The sequence below is a fragment of the Ailuropoda melanoleuca genome, chromosome 6 (assembly GCF_002007445.2).
Source record: "Ailuropoda melanoleuca isolate Jingjing chromosome 6, ASM200744v2, whole genome shotgun sequence".
Lineage (NCBI taxonomy): Eukaryota > Metazoa > Chordata > Mammalia > Carnivora > Ursidae > Ailuropoda > Ailuropoda melanoleuca.
The window spans coordinates 31,133,083-31,152,685 of record NC_048223.1 but is presented as its reverse complement, the minus strand read 5'-3'; the positions used below and the strand labels follow the sequence as shown (position 1 = coordinate 31,152,685).

General features: G+C 43.7%; 1 protein-coding gene across 2 annotated transcripts in view; it reads right to left on the bottom strand.

Moving 5' to 3' along the window:
- The window catches only part of TGFBR2 (transforming growth factor beta receptor 2), a 91,123-nt gene extending 84,355 nt beyond the window's left edge, over positions 1-6,768 (bottom strand). For both annotated transcript variants that reach the window (XM_034662118.1, XM_034662119.1), the window contains exon 1: positions 6,394-6,768. Coding sequence is in view for 1 of the 2 variants with exons in the window: in XM_034662119.1 (XP_034518010.1) it covers positions 6,394-6,487 (94 nt within the window). In the remaining variant the exon portion in view is untranslated. The remainder of the gene's footprint in view (positions 1-6,393) is intronic.
- Positions 6,769-19,603: the final 12,835 nt, after the last annotated feature.

Sequence of the window (19,603 nt, the reverse complement as noted above, 5' to 3'; positions counted from 1 at the left end):
AGACCCAGGGTGAGGACCAATGGAGGCCCACGTACCATAGATCAAAATAGCGGAAGTCATAAATCAAGTAGAGAAACTGTTCCATAAAATAGGTTTTGTCCTATCTTGACTGACAAATGTATCTTCATAACACTTTGGAAAACCAAGTATATTTGCAAAACTCTTGAAATATTCAAGTCCCTTTCTAGAATGGGGTGTTTTGGGTAACCACTGTCCCAGGACTGGCCAATAATATGCCTTCCTCTTTCCACTGTCTGCTCCATCCTGTATCAAGTGGGGCCTTGTAAGATATGCATGGACACTAAATTGTAACACATCCCAGCACACACCCCACATATACGCAGCTCCCCCTTAGCCACCCCTTAGATGCACAGAGGTACCCAAAGGTCCATATAGTCTGTATAAAAGCTAACCCAAGGCTATTTGGACAGTGAAGAGTGGTTCCCGGGTACCTGAAATGTGATCTACAAAAGAGAGGGGTCTGGACTCAGAGGCCCAGAGTCTTCTCACCCCATGGACAAGGGTCTGACTTGAGAAGACCAAATGCAGTGCTCTCTAAGACCCAGGGAAGAGGTCCCTTTTGCCCGTATACTAGGCCTATATTTTAATTGAGCTGAAAAAATTGTGGGGGGGGGGGATTCTCATCATAAAAGAAGAAAGAAAATAGAAGAAGGAGGGAAGGAAGAAAAAGAAGGAAAGGAAGGGAAGGAAAGGAGGAAAGGAAAGGAAAGAAAGGAAAAAGAAAGGAAAGAAAGGAAGAGAGAGAAAGGGAGCTACGTGTCTTGACAGCAGACAGCCTTTCCCACCTACATCCTCGGGAGTCCCGGGCACTTACTCTGCAGCTAAACCCATTCCAATGACCTCAGCTTCAGCCCTGTATACAAAAGAAAGATGCTAGGAAACCCTTAAAAGCCTAACGGGGAGATCCTGAGTTGACTACATCTAAGGAGGCAGTAGCTTCATTTTGAGGGCCAAGACCTAAAAAGCTGATCACAACAAGTAAAAGGCCAGATCCTATCATGAGGAGAAGAACCTTCACCACCCACAAGTTTTCAAATTAGTGGAACCTCAAAAGTCAAATCATCCACCTTTGTTATGTTGGGTAAATTCCGTTCTTTTGCCTTCACCAACAGTTGTTGGAGGTCTGTATACAGAGGCTGGTGCTACGTGCCTGGAATTTGAGCTGTATGATACACAGTTTTGAGAACGGTGCTTGCCCAACTGCAGTACGTGGTTGAACTATGGGTCACATGAGGTGGGTCCTGCCACCAGGACTCCGTGATCAGACTAGGAAGAGTAGAGCTTCCTTGTAAAGAGATGGCCTTATCTTGATTTTCTATGGTACAGAGATAGTCAGGAAGGAGGCAGATCATGCAAGCAAAGCAAATCGTGAATTCAGGAGCGCTGACTTGATGGTATCAGATGGTAAGTTTCCCCTTCTCAAACACGACGACTCTTTACCCCGCTCCGTAACTTTCGTCTCAACGTATGTACTCACAGAGTAACAGAGCCTAGCAGAATGCAAGCAGGGCAAGCTGAGAAGGCACGCGCACACGCGCGTACAACACGGGCAAACCTCACGTGACCCTGAGCAGACTCCCATCTTCCCCATTTATAAATAAAGATAATAAAACTTATCTTGCAGGCTTCTTCTGAAGATTAAATTAGATAAGTAATGTCAAGCAGCTGGCTCAGAGCAGATTTTCAAATGTTAGTTTCCCTTCTCCCCACTTCTCCCTGAGATGAGCCCATGTGCCTGCTCGGCATGCTAAACCCTTCTGACATGCCAGGCAAGGAAGGAGAATCACCGTATTGCCACAGTCAGAAGCAACAGGGACCTGGGGAGCAAAATATGACGTGAAAAAGAGGTAGCACAAAATACGTCGCGAACATTCTTCCTGCGAATGCCTATCTGCTAAGTCAGTTCCACTGAAAATCATGTGTTAACTGCACGTGAGGAGCTGAAGGGCAGAAGCTAACAAGGTGAGAGAGTTATGCTTTCATGTGGAAATTGGCTAAATAATGCCATGCTCTAGCCAGGAAGTACGTTTCCTCTGCACCCTATTTTGAACTGTTGTGGTGGTTTGCATCAGACCTAAATAATGTCCACACTGCTCTGCGGCTGACAGAAGCTGCTACAGGCCTACACTTCCCTTCCACCAACTCTGCTTCACCGCTTATAAACCAAAACATCAAACCCTGATGAAAAAAGAAACTTAAAAGCTAAATTTAGATTTCAGCACTTCATTTTTAACGAAAGTCTCCTTTTGACAAACTTCTAGAGAAAAAAGAGAGAGAGAGAGAGAGACTTCAGTATTTACTGGAAAATTTCTTTGGTGAAACCCTAAAGTTTTGGAATGGCTTAGAATGCCTTATACCAGTTCAAAATCTATAGCTAAAAGGACTGGATGAGAACTTTCCAGCATGTTTGTCAGAAGTTGAAGCATCTTTTTTCCATATCTCTTCAGGGTAATAATTAAAAAACCCCACCAATTACATGCTATAAAAACAGCCGAACTGCCCACTTAGATCAGAGCCAAGACCATTCTAACTAAAAGGAAGATTTGACCATTCAGAGCAAGGACTGCCTGGGTGTTAAAATGCTTGCCCTGGATGGTACCAGCAGCTCAGCTCAACATTTCCTGGGTGCTAGGTGATGTGTCAGGTCCTTCCGGAGACCCTGGGTATGGAGAAATTAATAAGATACACATCCTGCCTTTGAGAGGCTTGATTGGCAAGGGAGTCGCATACAGATATAATTTTGGCTATTGTTACGAGCTAAGAGAGAGGCCTGTCCCCAGGAGGGGACGTTTAGCTCAACCACGGGCATTCAAACAGGTTTCCTTAAGCAGATGACACTTGAGTTAAGTCTGAAAGACAAGGGAAAATTATTCTTTTCAGGTAGTAGGAGTTCCAGACAGATAGCAGCTTGAACAAAGGCACTAAAAGGCCTAACCTGCTCAGGGAATGTGTATGCAGGATGACAAGGATACACCAGAAATGTGTAAGCCTTGGTGGGATATGAAGTCTCAGAATCAAATGGCAACCCGGTCATGAAGGACCCTATAGAGGCCTGACTAAGGAGTTAATAATAATAATGAAAGCTGGTATTTACTGAGCACTTACTATGTTGCAGGCACTGTGCTAAGCACTTGAAAGCATTATTTCATTTACTCTTCACCATAACTCCATAATCCCTATTTGCAAATGGGTTTGGGGGTTAGAGAAGGAAGGGGACTGAGTCCCCTTACACAGCCAGTAAAATGGAAGGTGCATCTGGAACCCAGGAGGCCTCCATTCCAAAGGTTGTATCTCGAAGCCTCTCCTCAAAAGACTGGAGGGGCACATTGGGTCCACTACGCTGGCTACAGAAGGACTAGGGTGGCCCAAGTGGGGGCCTACATCATGGTGGGCATAGAAAAGAACAAATCAATGAAAAGAAAGACATTCAGAAGGGCTGAAAAATGCCACAAGAGAAAAAACATTCAACTTGCACCCTTCTAAGTACATTCAACAACCAAGACACTTTTGAAAAGGGGATCTAGAAAATAAACCCCCAGTATTCATTTATGCCCCAAGTACACAGGGTTAAACTATGTGTCCTTGTCTTTGCCTTTAACACCCTCCCATGCATTAAACTGTCTTATTCATTCGGGATATTGTCTACAGCAGAGCCACCTGCCTGGTACAAGAGATGCTCTATAAATACGCTGAAAAGGACGAATGAGTAATGGCCGCTGTAAAAAGCAATGGAGTGTCATTTTTAATTGGGAAAATGGTGTTAAAAAATAAAGAAAAATTTTAAAATTTTGTCGATAACTAAGGATTGGCAAACTAAAATGGAAACCATGAGCATTTAAGGTAGCTACACAGACAATAATGAGGACGCATCACCATGGGGTGCTACCTTGAGAAAAGGCAATAAATCCAAAATAGGATGAGTATTTTGTATAGACCATAACTGGTGAAAAATAAGGTGTTATTAAAGGAAGGGGCCGAGGAGGTAAAAATGTGTTTTTTGAAAAGCAATAGACCAAAGATCACATTCTGGGCCTAGTGATCTCTAGTCTCTGACCTTGACAAAAAAAAAAAAAAAAAAAAAAAAAAAAAAAAAAAAGCACATCATTAACATGATTTTAGGAAAGAAGCTTATCTGTATGACACTTTTACCAACACTGAGTCCTCAACAGAAATCTCTTGTTAGGTATTTGAAAAGTAATAGTCACATTTTTCAGATCTGAAAAGTTTTCTGACATTTAAGATTTTCCCCTAAAGAGTAATTACTTAATTTGGGGCATTTAGGAAGGGTGGATCTACAAAACAAAACAAAACAAGAAAATTTTTAAGGCTTTAAGTACATTTCTTGGTAAAGTTTGTTCTTATACTGAAATCCTTTGCCCACTTATCAATCTACTGAAGATGGACTTTTTTAAGGGGCCTAATAGGATGCTGTTAGCCATCTCATTTCCTCATATCTTATCACACAGGAAGATATTTTGAAAAATATCTTGAGGGTTTACCAGTTATTTTAGAAAAATCCTGAAACAAGTTACTTAACATGGAAAAATTAAAATGGAAGGGGAAGTAGGTTTCTCGTTTTCATTGTGGCTACCTTGGACCTTCTAGTGTCTTTGAAAATTTAATTTCAAATGAATGCAAATTCCGAAATGATTCTTTAGTTCAAATTTGGAAACTTTAATTCCATCAAAATATGAAATCTTTGGGTTTTTTAAAAGCTGTTCAATAGCCCAAATAAAAAGCCACTAGGCTTTTAAGCTAATTGTTTAGAAATGTGTATATAGATGAAAAGAAACTGACTCATGAACTACTGAGTCTGGAATTTGAAAATTCATAAATCTTATCCTTGTAAACAAAATCTAACGAAATCAGCATCTGCTGATTTCCTTCTTTCGTAACCTGAAACAACAGTTTTAATGCTTTTTAACATACTCCGAAAATTAAGGGTGCCATTTAAAACCTTTATTAACGACATATAACTCAGTTTTTCAGTGTTTGGAGTATAATCAGAGACACTTGAACATGCTGGTACTGCAACGTAGGAAAACATCCAAGAATGAAACACTAGGACTTTATTAAACTCAAATTTGTGTTAGGATTTTTTTTTACAGCAGTGCTTCTTCCTCATTCCATTCAAAACTCCCATCTCCATGCCACTTTCAATAAGAAACATCATTTAAAAAATGTCTCAATCCACTTCAAATACTCTGAAAGGTACCATTTAGAACCTGGTGCTTATTTCTTCTAGACAAACCTAAAGGTAAGCCTGTCCATGGCCTTTGGTACATAAAGCCATTGCCTCAGGGTGATGTGGGCTATCAGGGCATCTCCAAGTCACCAAAGGGGGAAGAGAGCGACAAGATGACACGGATGAAGGGGATGTAAAGTCCAAATCTAACCATTTTACAGATGAGGAAGCTGAGGCCCTCAAGGTCCAAGTGCTCAGTTAACCCAGACCCCAGCTGCAGATACTCAGTTATGTGGATCACTGCTGCCAAAAAATAACTTTGAAGGTCTCAGGGGTTCGGTACTTTCCATAACAAATAATTAAGAACTCAATTCCTGCATTTTTCACCTCTGAAAACCTCCAGAGATGGGGAGCTCAGGGACAGTTACGAATTTAACCTTTCCGTTTCCCTCAAAGGACACTTGCAGAGAACCATCACCTCCGGGAAGGCAGGGCTGTCTAGCTCCGGGCAACATCTCCAGCACCCAGCACTTACTTAGCACCTAGTAGGCAACAAGTTAATAATTCCCCGCCTGCCACCTGACAATCCCCGCTCCCTTCCCCACCCACGCCCAGCCATCGGTGGAGCCAGATAACTTTCTTTTGGAAATTGCCTCGTTGCTTGAAACTTTCATGCTGCGACTCCGGGCCAAGAAGCCGGCCTGGGGGAACGTGCGGCGCCTCCCCGGAGCCCAGGCTGGAATCACCAGCCACTGAAGGGGCTGGCTGGCCGAGACCTGGGTGGGCACACAGCATCGCCCCGGGCCGCGGCGACCCCAGGTGCGCCAGCTGCTGTGGCGGCCTCGGCGGCCTCCGCTCCGGGCCGCGGCTCCCCAGCCTCCTTCAGATACCCAAGCAACTTCTCAAACTTCCCTTTCCGGGGGTGGGGGCTCGCCTCGAACGCGACCGGCACAACGCCTTTCCTGCCCGCACAAAGGGGGCCCGACGTGCTCCGCGCCCCTTCCCCTGTAACTTTCCTCCTCCTTTGAAAGAGAAACTCACACCCCGGCGCCTCGGGGAGCCGGGCTGCGTGGGTGCCGCCGAGGGAACTTTCCCGTTTCCGCCCGAGCGCTGGGCGCCCGGGGCCGACTGTCAAGCGCAGCGGGGGACCCCCGGCGCCCCGCCGAGCCCGCCTGGGGGCCACTCACCCGACTTCTGAACTTGCGGCGGGATCGTGCTGGCGATGCGCGTCCACAGGACGATGTGCAGCGGCCACAGGCCCCTGAGCAGCCCCCGACCCATGGCAGCCCCCGCCGCTCGTCATAGACCGAGCCCCGAGCGCAGCGGACGGCGCCTCCCGGAGCCCCGGCTGCGCCTCCGCGCCGCGCCCTCTCGGGACCCCGCGCCGGCCGGCCGGGCAGATGCGCGGGCCAGATGTGGCGCCGCTCGGCAGCCGACGGGGGCCTGGAGGCCGGCGGGGCGGCGGGGAGGCCCCCGGCGGCCGAGGGGAGCTGCGCAGGAGGCCGGCTCCTGCCCCTGGCGAGCGCGCGCGCGGGGGTGTCTTCGGTCGGTGCGCGCGAGTGACTCACTCAACTTCACCCGGGCGCCGCGGGGGAAACAGGAAACTCCTCGCCAACAGCTGGGCAGGACCTCTCGCCGCCGGAGAGCTTTCTCCCTCCACTCGGCTTCCAGCCCTCCTCTCTCTCCCGGCTGCCAATCATGTCCCCGAGACCGGCCCCTCCGAGGGCTTTGGCAAACTTTCAGCTGCCCCCGCCGCCCTCAGGAGTTCCTGGCTCGAAGTATTTACCCCGGCGTGACTGAGGGCACGCGTTTCAGAAAGGCGCTGAGCACGCAGAGTGTATACACTTCCCAGGGCACCCCCACCGAGCATCTTCCGCCTCCCCGCAGCCTTCTTTGCATTGTTCCCAGGTGCTCCAGAATTGTGTTTTCCAACTCCCAATGCCTGACCCACCGCGGAGGCTGAAATGGAGGTGGGAGCACATGTTTGGTTCAAATCAAATAACAAGTGTTGCCTCACTAAACTTTGGTTTCGGTTACCTAGGCACACACCGCCACATTGTAACATGTTTTGCTTACTGTAGGTCCAAGTCCGGAAGTTTTCGTTCTCAAACTTTACTGTGCATATGGACCACCTGAGTACCTTATGAAATTGCGGATTCTGATCCAGGACGTCCAAGGTGCGGCACTGGTGATGGGCTCTGGAGTGCTGCCACCCTTTTGGAATTGCCTCTTCCTGGGGATGCCTCAGTTCAGTGTCAATGAGCAGCCGTCGCAGTGTGATTAGTGGTGGGACATTTTATGTTGCGAATGTATCCAGTGTGGCAGAAAATGTAAATAGAAAAGTGGCCTGGGAGTCAGCTCAGTGCCGGGGTTTGCATTCCAATACTGCCTGTGAAGAGAGACAATCCTTAGCTTCTCCTCTGCGGAAGGGGAAACAAGGGCAGAAGGACAGGATAGACTTTCAACCCTCCCTTCTTGCTAGGGTGATCAAGTCTGCATTCAAAGATCCTGGCGTACACCTTCGAAGTTTAGTTATTAAAGAACCCCCTTTTTCTTTCCCATGCGTCTTGGTTGGGTAGGGAATTGTATGCTCATCTTGCTTCCAACTCTCAAAGACTTTGATTCTGTGTAGTTCCCAGGCCAGGAGATCTTCCAGCAGGTTACACAATGAACTTCCTCTATCTGAAAGAAAGATTCTTTGCAGAGGCAGGTGGCCAGGCTCACTGGGAAGAAAAGCAAATATCTTTCCCCAGAAACCCAACTCCAGAAACTTCCCTGTCGATCTAAGCTTTCATTTGCTTGATCCTGAATCCTTATGTCTGGTTGCCATTGGTCCCCCCAATACTGAGGCTGCCTCTGAATGTCTCTTAGGAAAAGACTGCTTCCCAGCTTTTGTGTTCAGGATGCCGGAAGGGCAGGGAAATCAGGAGCGCTGGCCATCTTCTTGCTTACCAAACAGCCTCCCCAAAGCGGGAGCCACTTTAGCCGTGGAGCCAAAGTTCTGTTCAAAGTCTGATTCTTGCCATTTCTGCCACTGCCATCCCTAGGGCGGAAGTCTCCCAACCACCCATCCCCAGTCATGGCCAATTCTGGACCCTGTCACCCACTTTCTCAACTCAGAGCTAAAGTCCATTTTTCAAAATGGAAACCTAATTATACCAACCCTCTGATTAAATTCATTCAATGGCTTCCCACTGCTCTTGAGATAGAGGTTAGAAACCAGATCCTTCAATGCCCTTCCTCTCCGGTAACCTTTCATCAGGCTTCTCTTTCTCTCCTGCTGAGAGCCTTCTCAAAATTCATAGAGCATACCCACTCTTCCTCCTGCACAGAACCTTCCCCAGGGCACTCTTCCCTTTCTCTGTCCTTCCTTTCCTCGTCACCCAGCCAACTCCTGGTCTTGCTTGGGTCAGTCCTAACTTCCTTGATGGACAAGCTTTCTCTGACCTCCCTGAATAGATCTTTTATATTATAGGTTCTCTTGGCACCTTATGCTTCTCATTTTTAGCACTCACTACAGCTGTGGTTTTAAGATTATTTTGTGGCATTCTTTCACTTCTATTCCTCTCCTCCACTCAAGTTCAAATTTTTCGAAATTTGAAAAAGTAAAATTTTTCCCTCCACTCGCTGTTGTATCCTTAGTACCTAGCACATAATAGATGTTTAATAAATATCTGTTGGATGAAGGAAAGAATGAAGTAATAAAGATTCAGAAGAAAATTGGACTTTATCATCCTCACTATTTCACAACTCTGGAGAAGGCATTCTCTTACCTACTAAACTGTGTTGTAAACAGGCTAGATTTTAGCTGAGGGTGATGTCACTATTACTTCCTTTTCTTTAAAAAGGAGAAGTGTGTGGGTTTTTTTTCTTTTTTCTTTTTTCTAAATTTGCCCAAGTTCCTCTGGGTAGCATACATATACTTCCTTACTCCCCAAAACACACTGAGAGGCAAATAAAAATGCCCAAGGGATTCCAAAGGCTTTCTTTTCCATACTTATTCCAAAGACAGATGTTTTTCACTGTTAGAGGCCAGGTTTGAGATATTCAATTCCATGGCAGGGTATTTAACTGGTGGTCTTTGTCATCATGTATCACGAATGTTGATTTTAATTTTGTTTACCTTTAACATTTCTGATTTAATCCCCAATCTCCTGTGAAACTGAGAGTCTGAAGTCAGCACCGCCAAGTGCAAACTCATCCTTTAGAAGCCGTCACAATGAAATCAGAGACATGTAAACTCACACACATTGCAATTTGGCGATCTTAAAAATTTGTCGATATGACCTTCCTTTTGGGATTCTCGCTGAAAGAGAAACCTGATACTCTCCATAAAAACATTGTTTTCACACAGAGTTGTATATTTGACTCAATATGATTTTCAACTAATATACGTATGCAAAAACTGGGCTGTTTGCAGATAGAAACAAAAATTAAAAGCTCAACTCGGGACTTAAAAAACAAAGAGAGTCATTTTGAGGCCCTCACCAAGTTGAAAAACAATAAAAACCAAGTCAAACCAAAGTTAAACAGCTTGAGTGTCTGCATATTTCCAGCTTTACGAACTCGGAACACACATACACACAAAACAATTGGACTGAATCAAAATGTAGTTAATTTAGGCCCTGCATTTTCCAGTTGTGATGAGGCAAGAACTTTCTACTCCCCTGAACTTCTTGACATGCAGCTGTTGAGGTTACTGGCAACCAAAGCAGTTGAAGGGGAGGAGCCTCCTCTCCATATAAATCAAGCATTCTGCATTCTCCGCTCTCAGCTCTTGACCAATTTTCTTCTATTGTGAACCAGACCAATGAGCACTGAGACAATAAGGAATGTGTGGGGAACACCCCTTCAGAGTCATACACCCCTTAGCTCCTCCAGGAAACAGTTTGTGATTCCTCCCGCTTAAACTGATCCCTTCTCTCCCAAGGAGAACCGGAGGAGCATTTAGTTTATTTAACCTCTTTTTTAATGTTTATTCCATTCTGACCTGGAGTACGTTATAATTATTCATTGGTTTCTGGAATCCTACCCCACCAATTGTAAGGTCCTTAGAAGCATGGGTTATGCCCTCTTCAACTTTGAACCACACATGGCACCCGACAGTAATCAATGCAATGTTTCCTGTCTTCGATAAAGGGGGAAAAAATGAGCCTATCTGTTTTTCTAATCCATCCCCTTGTTTCCAATTCTTTACAGATATTGATAAAACCTGCAATTATAACACAGGTTTAGAGAAAGCATGAATAGTTTCTTTTGGAGAAAACATAGCTTTGTTTTAGATTACAGAAATAATATATGGTAACTGCAGGTAGAAAAAAATCTGAAATACAGATAAGCCAAAGGCAGAAAATAAAGATCGTTCACTTTCTCACCCAAAGTTAATCACTTGTTAACATTAGGGAGCACGTCCTCGCTGTACTATTCTAAGCTTCGCTTTATGGGTGAAGAAACTGAGGATTACAGAGATTAAGTAGTTGGCAAAGGTCACATAGCTAGTGAGGGACAGAGCCCAGGTTTCAACACAGGCCTGTCTCTAGCTCCAGAGTCTGCATTCTAGAGTAAGTCGATCCCGGAGTTGATCCTAACCACGGGACCAGCCCAATCACCACAGTACTTTGAGTGACTAAGGGTTGAATAGAGCCACCCTTTACTATCACTACTTCCTCATCTCTTACTCGTTAATCAACCCTTGGCAGTCACCTCTCCATTGGAAAGTTCTTTGGCTTAGCTCACATCTTGTCTTCAAATGGGCACGTTCCAATCAGTGGTTAACCTGCCTTCTTTCTCTATTGCCTTGGATACTACTCACATGCTCACCTCTCTTCCTTGGCATTCTCTCTTCTTTGACTTTCATGTTGCTTTTGCGTTCCTGTGTTCTGGACTGAATAATACCCCCCCAAATTCGTATGTTGAAACCCGAACCTACAATACGATTATATTTGAAGCTAGGAACTTTAAAGAGACACTGAATGTTAAATGAGCTCATAAGGTTAGGGCCCTCACCTAGTGTGACTGACATCCTCACAAGTAGAGAAAGGGATGCCAGGGAGGCAGACGTGTGCACACAGGGAATAGGCCATATGAAGACAGTGGAAGGCAGTCACCTGCAAGCCAAGAAGAGAGGCCTCTGGAGAAACCAAACCACCAACACCTTGATCTTGAACTTCCAGCCTCCAGAACCGTGAGAAATAAATTTCTGTTGTTTAAGCCACCCAGTCTGTGGTATTTGGTTATGGCTGCTAGCAGACTAGTACGCCCCATTTCCTGCTCACTTGTCTAGGTAGCTGTTCTTTCTCAATATCTTAACAGGTTTATTTTCCTCCACTCACTAGTCAGATGCTAGTCCTTACCAATTCTGTTCTCTGCCCCTCCCATCCTTCCTGGGAGCACATCTGTTTCTATGGCTGTGCTGATACATGATGATTTCCAAATCTAATCATCAAGCTCTAATTTCTCACCGAGGCTACCATTATTCCAATCGCTTACTCGACTCTTCATGGGTTCCTCTGGCATTGTACATACTCATTATTCTAAAATTGGGCTCCAAAATGTATGTCCCCTTGGTACATTCCCCATATCCAGAAATGGCTCTATCCCCACTGGGTAACCCGATCCAGAAACATTAAAGATCAGCTAAGAGTTTGCTTCTATTTTACCCACCTGTGCTAAGTAGGCATTGGGGTCTATTTACTTTCTACATATCTTTGAGTCTGTGCTGTTCTCATCCCTCCACTGACATGTTTTAGCTCTGTCTCTTGTTACTTCACAGAGGATTCCTTCAGTTTCTTCATCTGCTTGCCTCTCTAGTGTTATCACAGCCCACTACATCCTTCACTGCGACCAAATAGTCCCCTCCGAAAACGCAAGAATAACAATCACATTTAAAATTATCCAATGGTTTCCCATTGCCTTCAGGATAGAATTTCAACCCTCCGTCCATCTGTTTATGCATTCCACCAGCATTTGATCCTCTACTATGACCAAATACTGTGTTAAGCACTGAAAACATGAGAGCTCAGAAAATGTAATCCGGGCCTTAATTGAAGGGCATTACGCTGTCCTTATGATCTAATGTGAAACAGAGATAAGGAGACAAATAACATGAATAAGTCTGATAATATGATTGTCACAATGGTGATAAGGGTACCTCAGGGGCGGGCACTAGAGGCCATGAAGAAGCCTGATGGTGAGAGAAGGCTGCCAGGCAGAAGTGTCTTTTGAGCTGAATCCTGAAGCATGATCAGGTGAAGGCATGAGGAAAGGTGTTTCAGACGCACAAAGACAAGGAGAAACATGAGCGTAGAGGGGTAGGGAAATGCAAAGACTTCAGAATGCCCAGAGTCTAGATTTGAAGGGAGTTTAAGATTCTATTTGTTGGCCTCCATTCTGCACCCTTCCCTGAAGTCATGTTCTTTGCCTTGTGAGTGTGGAGTCCCTTCTGCTAGAGGCAAAGGATTCTTACAGGCAAAAACTATCATGGGATTTGTCATGGGGCTGGAGAAAAGGAGGGCAATGCAGCTCTAATTTAGATTTTTGGTATTATCTACAAACTTGGTTGTATATACAATTACAGAATATGGCCAACACCATTGCTTGCTTGCACAAAATTCATTCTTCCCCTTCCTATTTTGCTATCAGAGTCTAATTTTGTTTAGGAGATGAATTTAACCATATCTTAAGGAAAGAGTCCATCCTTATTTGAGGGTTGATATGTAATCCAATTCTGGGTAAGGAAATGTAAGAAGAAATCAGATTGGGGCTTGTGGGAAAGGTTGTTTTCCAAGGAAAGCCACTCTACCCACTCCTGTTTCCTACGTTTGAACAGGATTGGGGGAGGGTCAAGCAGTTAGAGCTGATATAAACGGCTCTCAACAATGACGGGAGGCCGAAAGTATCCCAGGGTAGAACCGCCAAACCAGTGCAAGTAATCACCCCACCTGGACGTTATCCGAGTCTGGTAGACAGTCTCTACTGAGGGCTGTGATGCCTTCCTTCCCGCACTGACTTACAGTTGCTTCTCACATCAAGAGATGAGATGGAGCCTATTTTCTCTTTCCTCTCTCCCGGAATCTGGTCTAGCTTTATAACATGCTTTCACCAATGCAACACAGTAGAAATGATACAGTGCCTGTTCTAGGACTGGTCTCAAGGAGAGACTTCTCTCAGAAACCAGTTACCAGGTGAGAAGTCTGAATATACTACAACCATAATGCTGTGAGGAGGCCCCCATGAGCCACAGGAGAGGCCTTATGAACAATGAGATACCCAGCCAGCCACCAGATCTTCCAGTCTTCCTGGTTGAGGCGCCAGACACGTGAATGAAGAAGCCATCTTGGACTTTCCAGCCCTAGCAAATGCCAGAGGGCATAGAGTCAGCAAGGTGATCCCAGAATCAAGGTGATTGCATAATCGCGAGACATCATAAACTGATATTATATAAATTGTTAGTTCCAGTCAAAATTATTTCTAATTAATAGGGAGAAGTCCGCTAATGAAATGGAAAGAAGGAGATGTTCCAGTCACCACATGGCTGTCAATCTGTGTACCAAATGCAGAACCACATCAATGATGAATTAAGAACTGTATGATTTCTCCAATTATCTTGCAAATCACACAATTATATTTTTATGTATTTGTATTCATAAAGAAATACATATTCACGTGTGTTTGTAATGATTAGACATTTCAAACGTGTAATGTACCAAAGTTTTGTGATTTCATTTTAATAGTTATCTATTTTTACACATTAACAGGGAATCTCAAAGCCCAAGAGTGTGCCCAGGAAAACCTCAGGTTTGAGAAGACCTTTTTTTCATGTCAGACTAAAAAGTTTGTATTTCATATTTCAGGTGATAAAAGACATTGAAGGAGATTTTGATCAGGGGAAGGAGATGATCAAAGCTAATCAGATAGGATTTTCAAAATAGTGATTAGAAAGTCTGAAGGATGCATCTGAGGATTTAAGACTATGGCAGGAAAACAAGTGCGAAATAACACATCTGAGCCAAAGGAGCATGGGAATGGAGGGAAATCAACGGATAAGAAAGATAAAAAAGAGCTCCATTTGGCAGAAGCTGGTGTCTGTACTGAGATGGGATGAAGCAGAAGGGTATCCTTGCAGAAGCTGGGTCCTAAAGCATCCACGCTCGATTAACTGTAACCAACACGGGCTGTCCTGCACATCTGTTACTCTGTGCTACCACTGTTCTGTTTTTTTTTTTATATATAAATAAATGCTTGTAGTCCTCACAACAATCCTATGAGGTAGGTAGTATTATTATATTCACTTTATATGTGTGGATACCGAACCACAAAGAGATTAAGTAACAACAGAGCCAGAATTCCAGCCCAGCGGAGATCAGCTGCAGAGCCCAGGCACTAAACCACTTTGTCATCTGCTGCCATTGCATAGTGAGCCCTCAGCTCCTCCCACCTGACTGTGACATTCATGAGGTGGGGACTTTGTTTTTCACACCTTTAGCTTCCTATATGCATGATCCATGCTTGTTGCTCAATAAATCCTGTGAATTATGAGATGATTCAATGAATAAACACAATACATAACATTCAAGAACTGAGATGCTGCAGACTGGGGAGCTGGAAAATAAAATCTGTAACCCCCTCAATGCCTGGCTTCCCAATGAGGCTAGAAATGCTTGCCATGGAATGTAAACACCAGCATAAACTTCTTAAAATGTTGAGAAATGCTTCCTGTAAGTGAAAACGGTACAAATAAATGAAAACAGGTTTTTACTTCCCAAGAGATTTTTCTTTAAGAATTTGTTTATTTATTTGAGAGAGAGAAAAAGAGCAAGAGAGAGAGATAGCATGAGCAGGGGGAGGGGCAGAGGGAAAGGGAGGAACAGGGAGCCTGCTCAGAGCCTGGCACAGCATGGGGCTTGATCCCAGGACCCTGAGATCATGACCCAGGCCTAAGGCAGAAGCTTAACCAACTGAGCCACCCAGGCGCCCCAAGAAGATTTATGTTTTTGACAGTTACATTCATCAATTTCATCCTGGTAAGTGTTCATCTCTAATTTTCAAGTTTAAAAAAAAAGAAAATTGCAACAAAATTGCTGAAATGCTGGATAACTTCAGTCTCGTTTTAACATTATTTGCTCAGCTCCAAAATCATTCAGTTGAATAAGTAGCTATTAACTGAATTGTAAGACTTGAAAATTAGACACTTAATCAAATGTAAGTTATTGCTTTAATTACAACAAACTGTTTTAATTGCTCATTTCACAAAAGTACAAAATCACTTAACAGTATTGGTTCATTGACTTAAAAAATTATACCTTAAGGTGGATTTATTTAGTTGGTTTGAGAAAAAAATGATATAACCATATTAAGAGCTACATTTAATTTGTACTTTGATCCCACGGTATTACACATCTTAGAGCATGTAATATGCATGTGTGCTAATTAGATTCAATGAATATTTGAGATTTTCTGGTAAGACATTTGTACCCTAGTCAAAGATAAGTATTTTGAGAGTAATGGTAGCATCTAGGAGGCTCTTATCAAAGGACTGCCCGCATCTTAGATCAATTCCAGAAGGTTTGTTAAGTGTCATAATGGAGGTCAGAAATGAGTTTTCATTGGCCAAATGATTGCTGTTCAAGATATATAAATTGGCTTAAAGGAGGGAGCCCCAGTCTAACCCAGTATCCTGTGTTTGGCCACTATTGGAAGAATCTGACCCTTGATCTCAGATTAACTGAACCCTACTGCCAAAACATTGTCACATTTTCCTGGAGTGACTATGTCCTGCAAAATACTTTCAGGGTGTGTGAAAGGACAGAAAGCAGAGTCTTTACCTTTCCGCCGAGGAGACCAACGTTGGTTTGCTTAATAAATACATGTATGTGTAGCTGACTGCAATCTGAGACTTACTTCCACTGTTAAATGTTACCTGGCAGCAAGGATCTGGGGAGACCTCGAGTTCTCACCCCATCTCTAACTTCTCCCATCTACCAACCAGAAGCAAATATTTGGCAATGACAAAACGACTTGAGTCAGTTCACAGCAGTTTCATAAACACAGAAGCTTTAGATTAACTGCTAAAGACGCTTGCAAAGAATATTTGGTAACAAAACACTTACGCTTTAGTGTATCAGGGGTGAAGAATTCACAGTGTGGTATGTGCTCTTGCATAATCATTTGCGAAAGTCTCAAGAGGTTATTAATTATTAACTCACGGAATCATTGGAAAAGCATGTGCCACTTGTGCCTTTAGGCATTTCAAAGGGTTGCCTCCTTCCTGAAGTTGACAATAGACGGACCAGTTCTTGTTTAGAATTGCCATGGTAAATGCTTATCTCCAAGTCATAATAACATCAAACCATCTGTTCCGTGCACTCATTCCTCACCTAAAGGCTATCAGAACACTCCTAGTTCTTTAGGAAGCCAGAGGAAGTATTTCAGAGTGGCTGCCTTTGAAATTTATCATTATCATTTTGCCGCTACACACAAAATAAACTCCTGAAAGACAATTAAAACATTGGCCTATTTTCCCAACACTTAATGTTTTATTTGACTGATTTTATAGACACCTTTTATTATGCTCTCCTTTTTTTTCATCTCAGCCATCTGCTCCCATGAAACGTATTTGCTTCTTTTATGGAGAACACCCCGTATTCCCTAGGACATTTTTCTCCAAGTAAAGAAAACTAGATTGTGGCCTTACCATAGAACTTTTATAGGTTTTCAAATCAGGTCCTTTACGTAAATATCTTTTACAGAAAAATAACAATTCTGGACATTAAATCCTACTTCTGGGTGAAGTGTACCGTCTCTAGTCAGACCTAGAAATAATATTGGTGTAGCATTTTCCAATTTACGGAGAGGCTGCACACACACGATCTTATTTGTGTCTCGTGGAAACCGTGTCATGTAGACAGGGCAGGAGTTGTTAACTCCATTTTGCAGAGGATGAAAGCGACATTCCAAGACACGAGTGACTTGACCCGAGGCTGCACAGCCAGTAGAGACCACAACACAGATTGGTTACCTGCCTGTTCTTTCTTCTCTTCCTCAGGGACTTCTTAAATTCTCTTTTTGGCTGACTTCCACATCTCTACACTGGGCTCTCACCTCTGAACCTGGCAGAGGGTATACTGATATGCCTAAGTCCACCCTCGAAGTCCAGGTTCCAGAAGGGGACAGAAGTGACCTGGGAACATTACTACAGACCATGCAGCATGGTGGATGAAAACTAGCGGGCAGCATCTTCACACAGAGAGGAGCCCAGGGGGCCTGCCTGTCCAGGACAGTCATCCCTGAGGGAGTCGGGGTGTGGGGTGGACAGTAGAGCCCTGGAGAGTGGGGGGAGGGGGATGCCATCCAGTTTAACCCCTGCTCTTGGCACTCACATGATGCCCCCAAGGTTGCTCTCTCCTCGCTCCATGGCCTCAGACCCTTCTGATCCTGAGGTCAGCTCTTGAACCAGTGAATGAGCTTTTGGAATGTGATTCTTTGCTGCTTCTTCATAAATGTGGCCTCTCTCTTCCCTCTATGCAAACCTACTGTATACTTTTCTCCAAAACAGGAGATCTTAATCTGGAATTCATGGAATTTACCACGATGTGCCGAATTTTGTTGGAATTGACATAAATGTGTTGTTCAAAAGAGGGGCTCATAGCTTTCAGCAGACTTTCAAAGGGGTTTTTGATTTAAAAAAAAACTTACTAATAATATTTAGAGTGAGTGATAGATCTCAGAACCAGACCCAATCCATCTCACTCTAGAGTCTTTATTCTTGACCCTTTTTCTGATCCTCCAGCTTCTAACTGGGAGACCCTGAGCAATTTATCCAACATTGCTGAGCCTGATTGATTTCAAGTTTGAAGTCAAGTTGATAATCACATCAGATTTCCACTTCACAGAAGATGGCACAGATCTACTTTTCCCTATTCCTCCAGATAAGTACTTCTAAAAACCTTGGACACTATATGTAAGAAACATAGGAAAACTATGGAAGGTGGAGAGAACTAAGACCATCTAAGGACCTTGAACCTGAGGAACCACATGGTGAATTTCCTAATTCTTATCTCCCCTCTTCCCTAACCCCTCCCCCACCCCCATAAAGCTCATATTTGGAGCTGAAGATGCCCACAACCTGTAAACAGCAATAAGTAAGATAAAAAAACAAAACAAAACAAAAACAAACCCTCCAACCAAAGCCTCCTCTCTTTAGCCAAAAGAGTGGTAAAGAGACAATCTATCAAGACAGACAAATTTTAGACAGTAATTGCTGTACTCCATCAAAATATCACACAAAATATTGTGGCTCCAGCCCCAGCCATGCTGACAAAGACCAAATAGGGATCATAGACTTCTATGCTTGTGAAGTTGGAATGAGGGACCCCAACACCTCCCACCAAGGTGGTGTTAGAGAAGGCCAAGTAGAAAGACAGGACTTTTGTCCAGTAGACAGCCCCATTTTGCTCCTTCCTGCTTTTGTGCTGTCAGTGGAGACCATGTAGAAAGCCTAAACTGCTACCCCCATCCTGTGGTGATAAAGTGTCTCTTCCCATCCCCAGTGGGGTGGTGCTGAGAGAGCTCTTGGAGATTCAGAGCTTTTACAGTTCCCAGGAGTAATAAGGTCACCTCAACTACCATGTCACTAGATGCCACATGGGAGCTGGGACTCCTGCCTGCAACCAGCAATGAGAATCTCCCCACCCCGCAGTCAGGTGTCAGTGGAGGTCAGTTTGGCAGCCTGGACTCTGACTTCTAGCTGTTAGTAACAGCATGGTGCCCCTCAACCTACTGGAGCTGTATTGAAAACAAAGCACACACACACGCGCGCACACACACAACAACAACAACAACACATTTAAATAAGGATTTAAATAAAGATTAAATAAGGATTTAAATGAGAGCCAGGGTTTTATAACATAATTTAAAAACTCTAGGTTCCTACATATCACTCATACCAAGAAACAGGAAGATCTCAAACTGAATGAAAAAAGAGAATCAACAAATGCCAACACTAGGATAATGGTAATATTACAATTATACCAAAGATTTTAAAGCAGCCACGATAAAAATACTTCAATAAGCAACAAGGAATATGCTTAAAAATAAATGAAAAAACAGAAAAAATCAGCAAAGAAAAAAAAAGAGAAAATATAAAGAAGAACTATATGGAAATTTAAGACTGAAAAATATAACAACTGAATAAAAAACTCATTCAATGGGCTCAACAGCAGATTATAGAAGACAGAGGAATGAACCAGAGAATTAGAGTAAATGATAGAAACTACTGTTCCTATTTTCAGATGACATGATTGTTTACATAGAAAATCCCAGCAAAACCACAAAGACATTTCCTAGAAATAATAAGTGTCAAGGTCACAAGATAGAAGATAAACATATAAATATCAATAG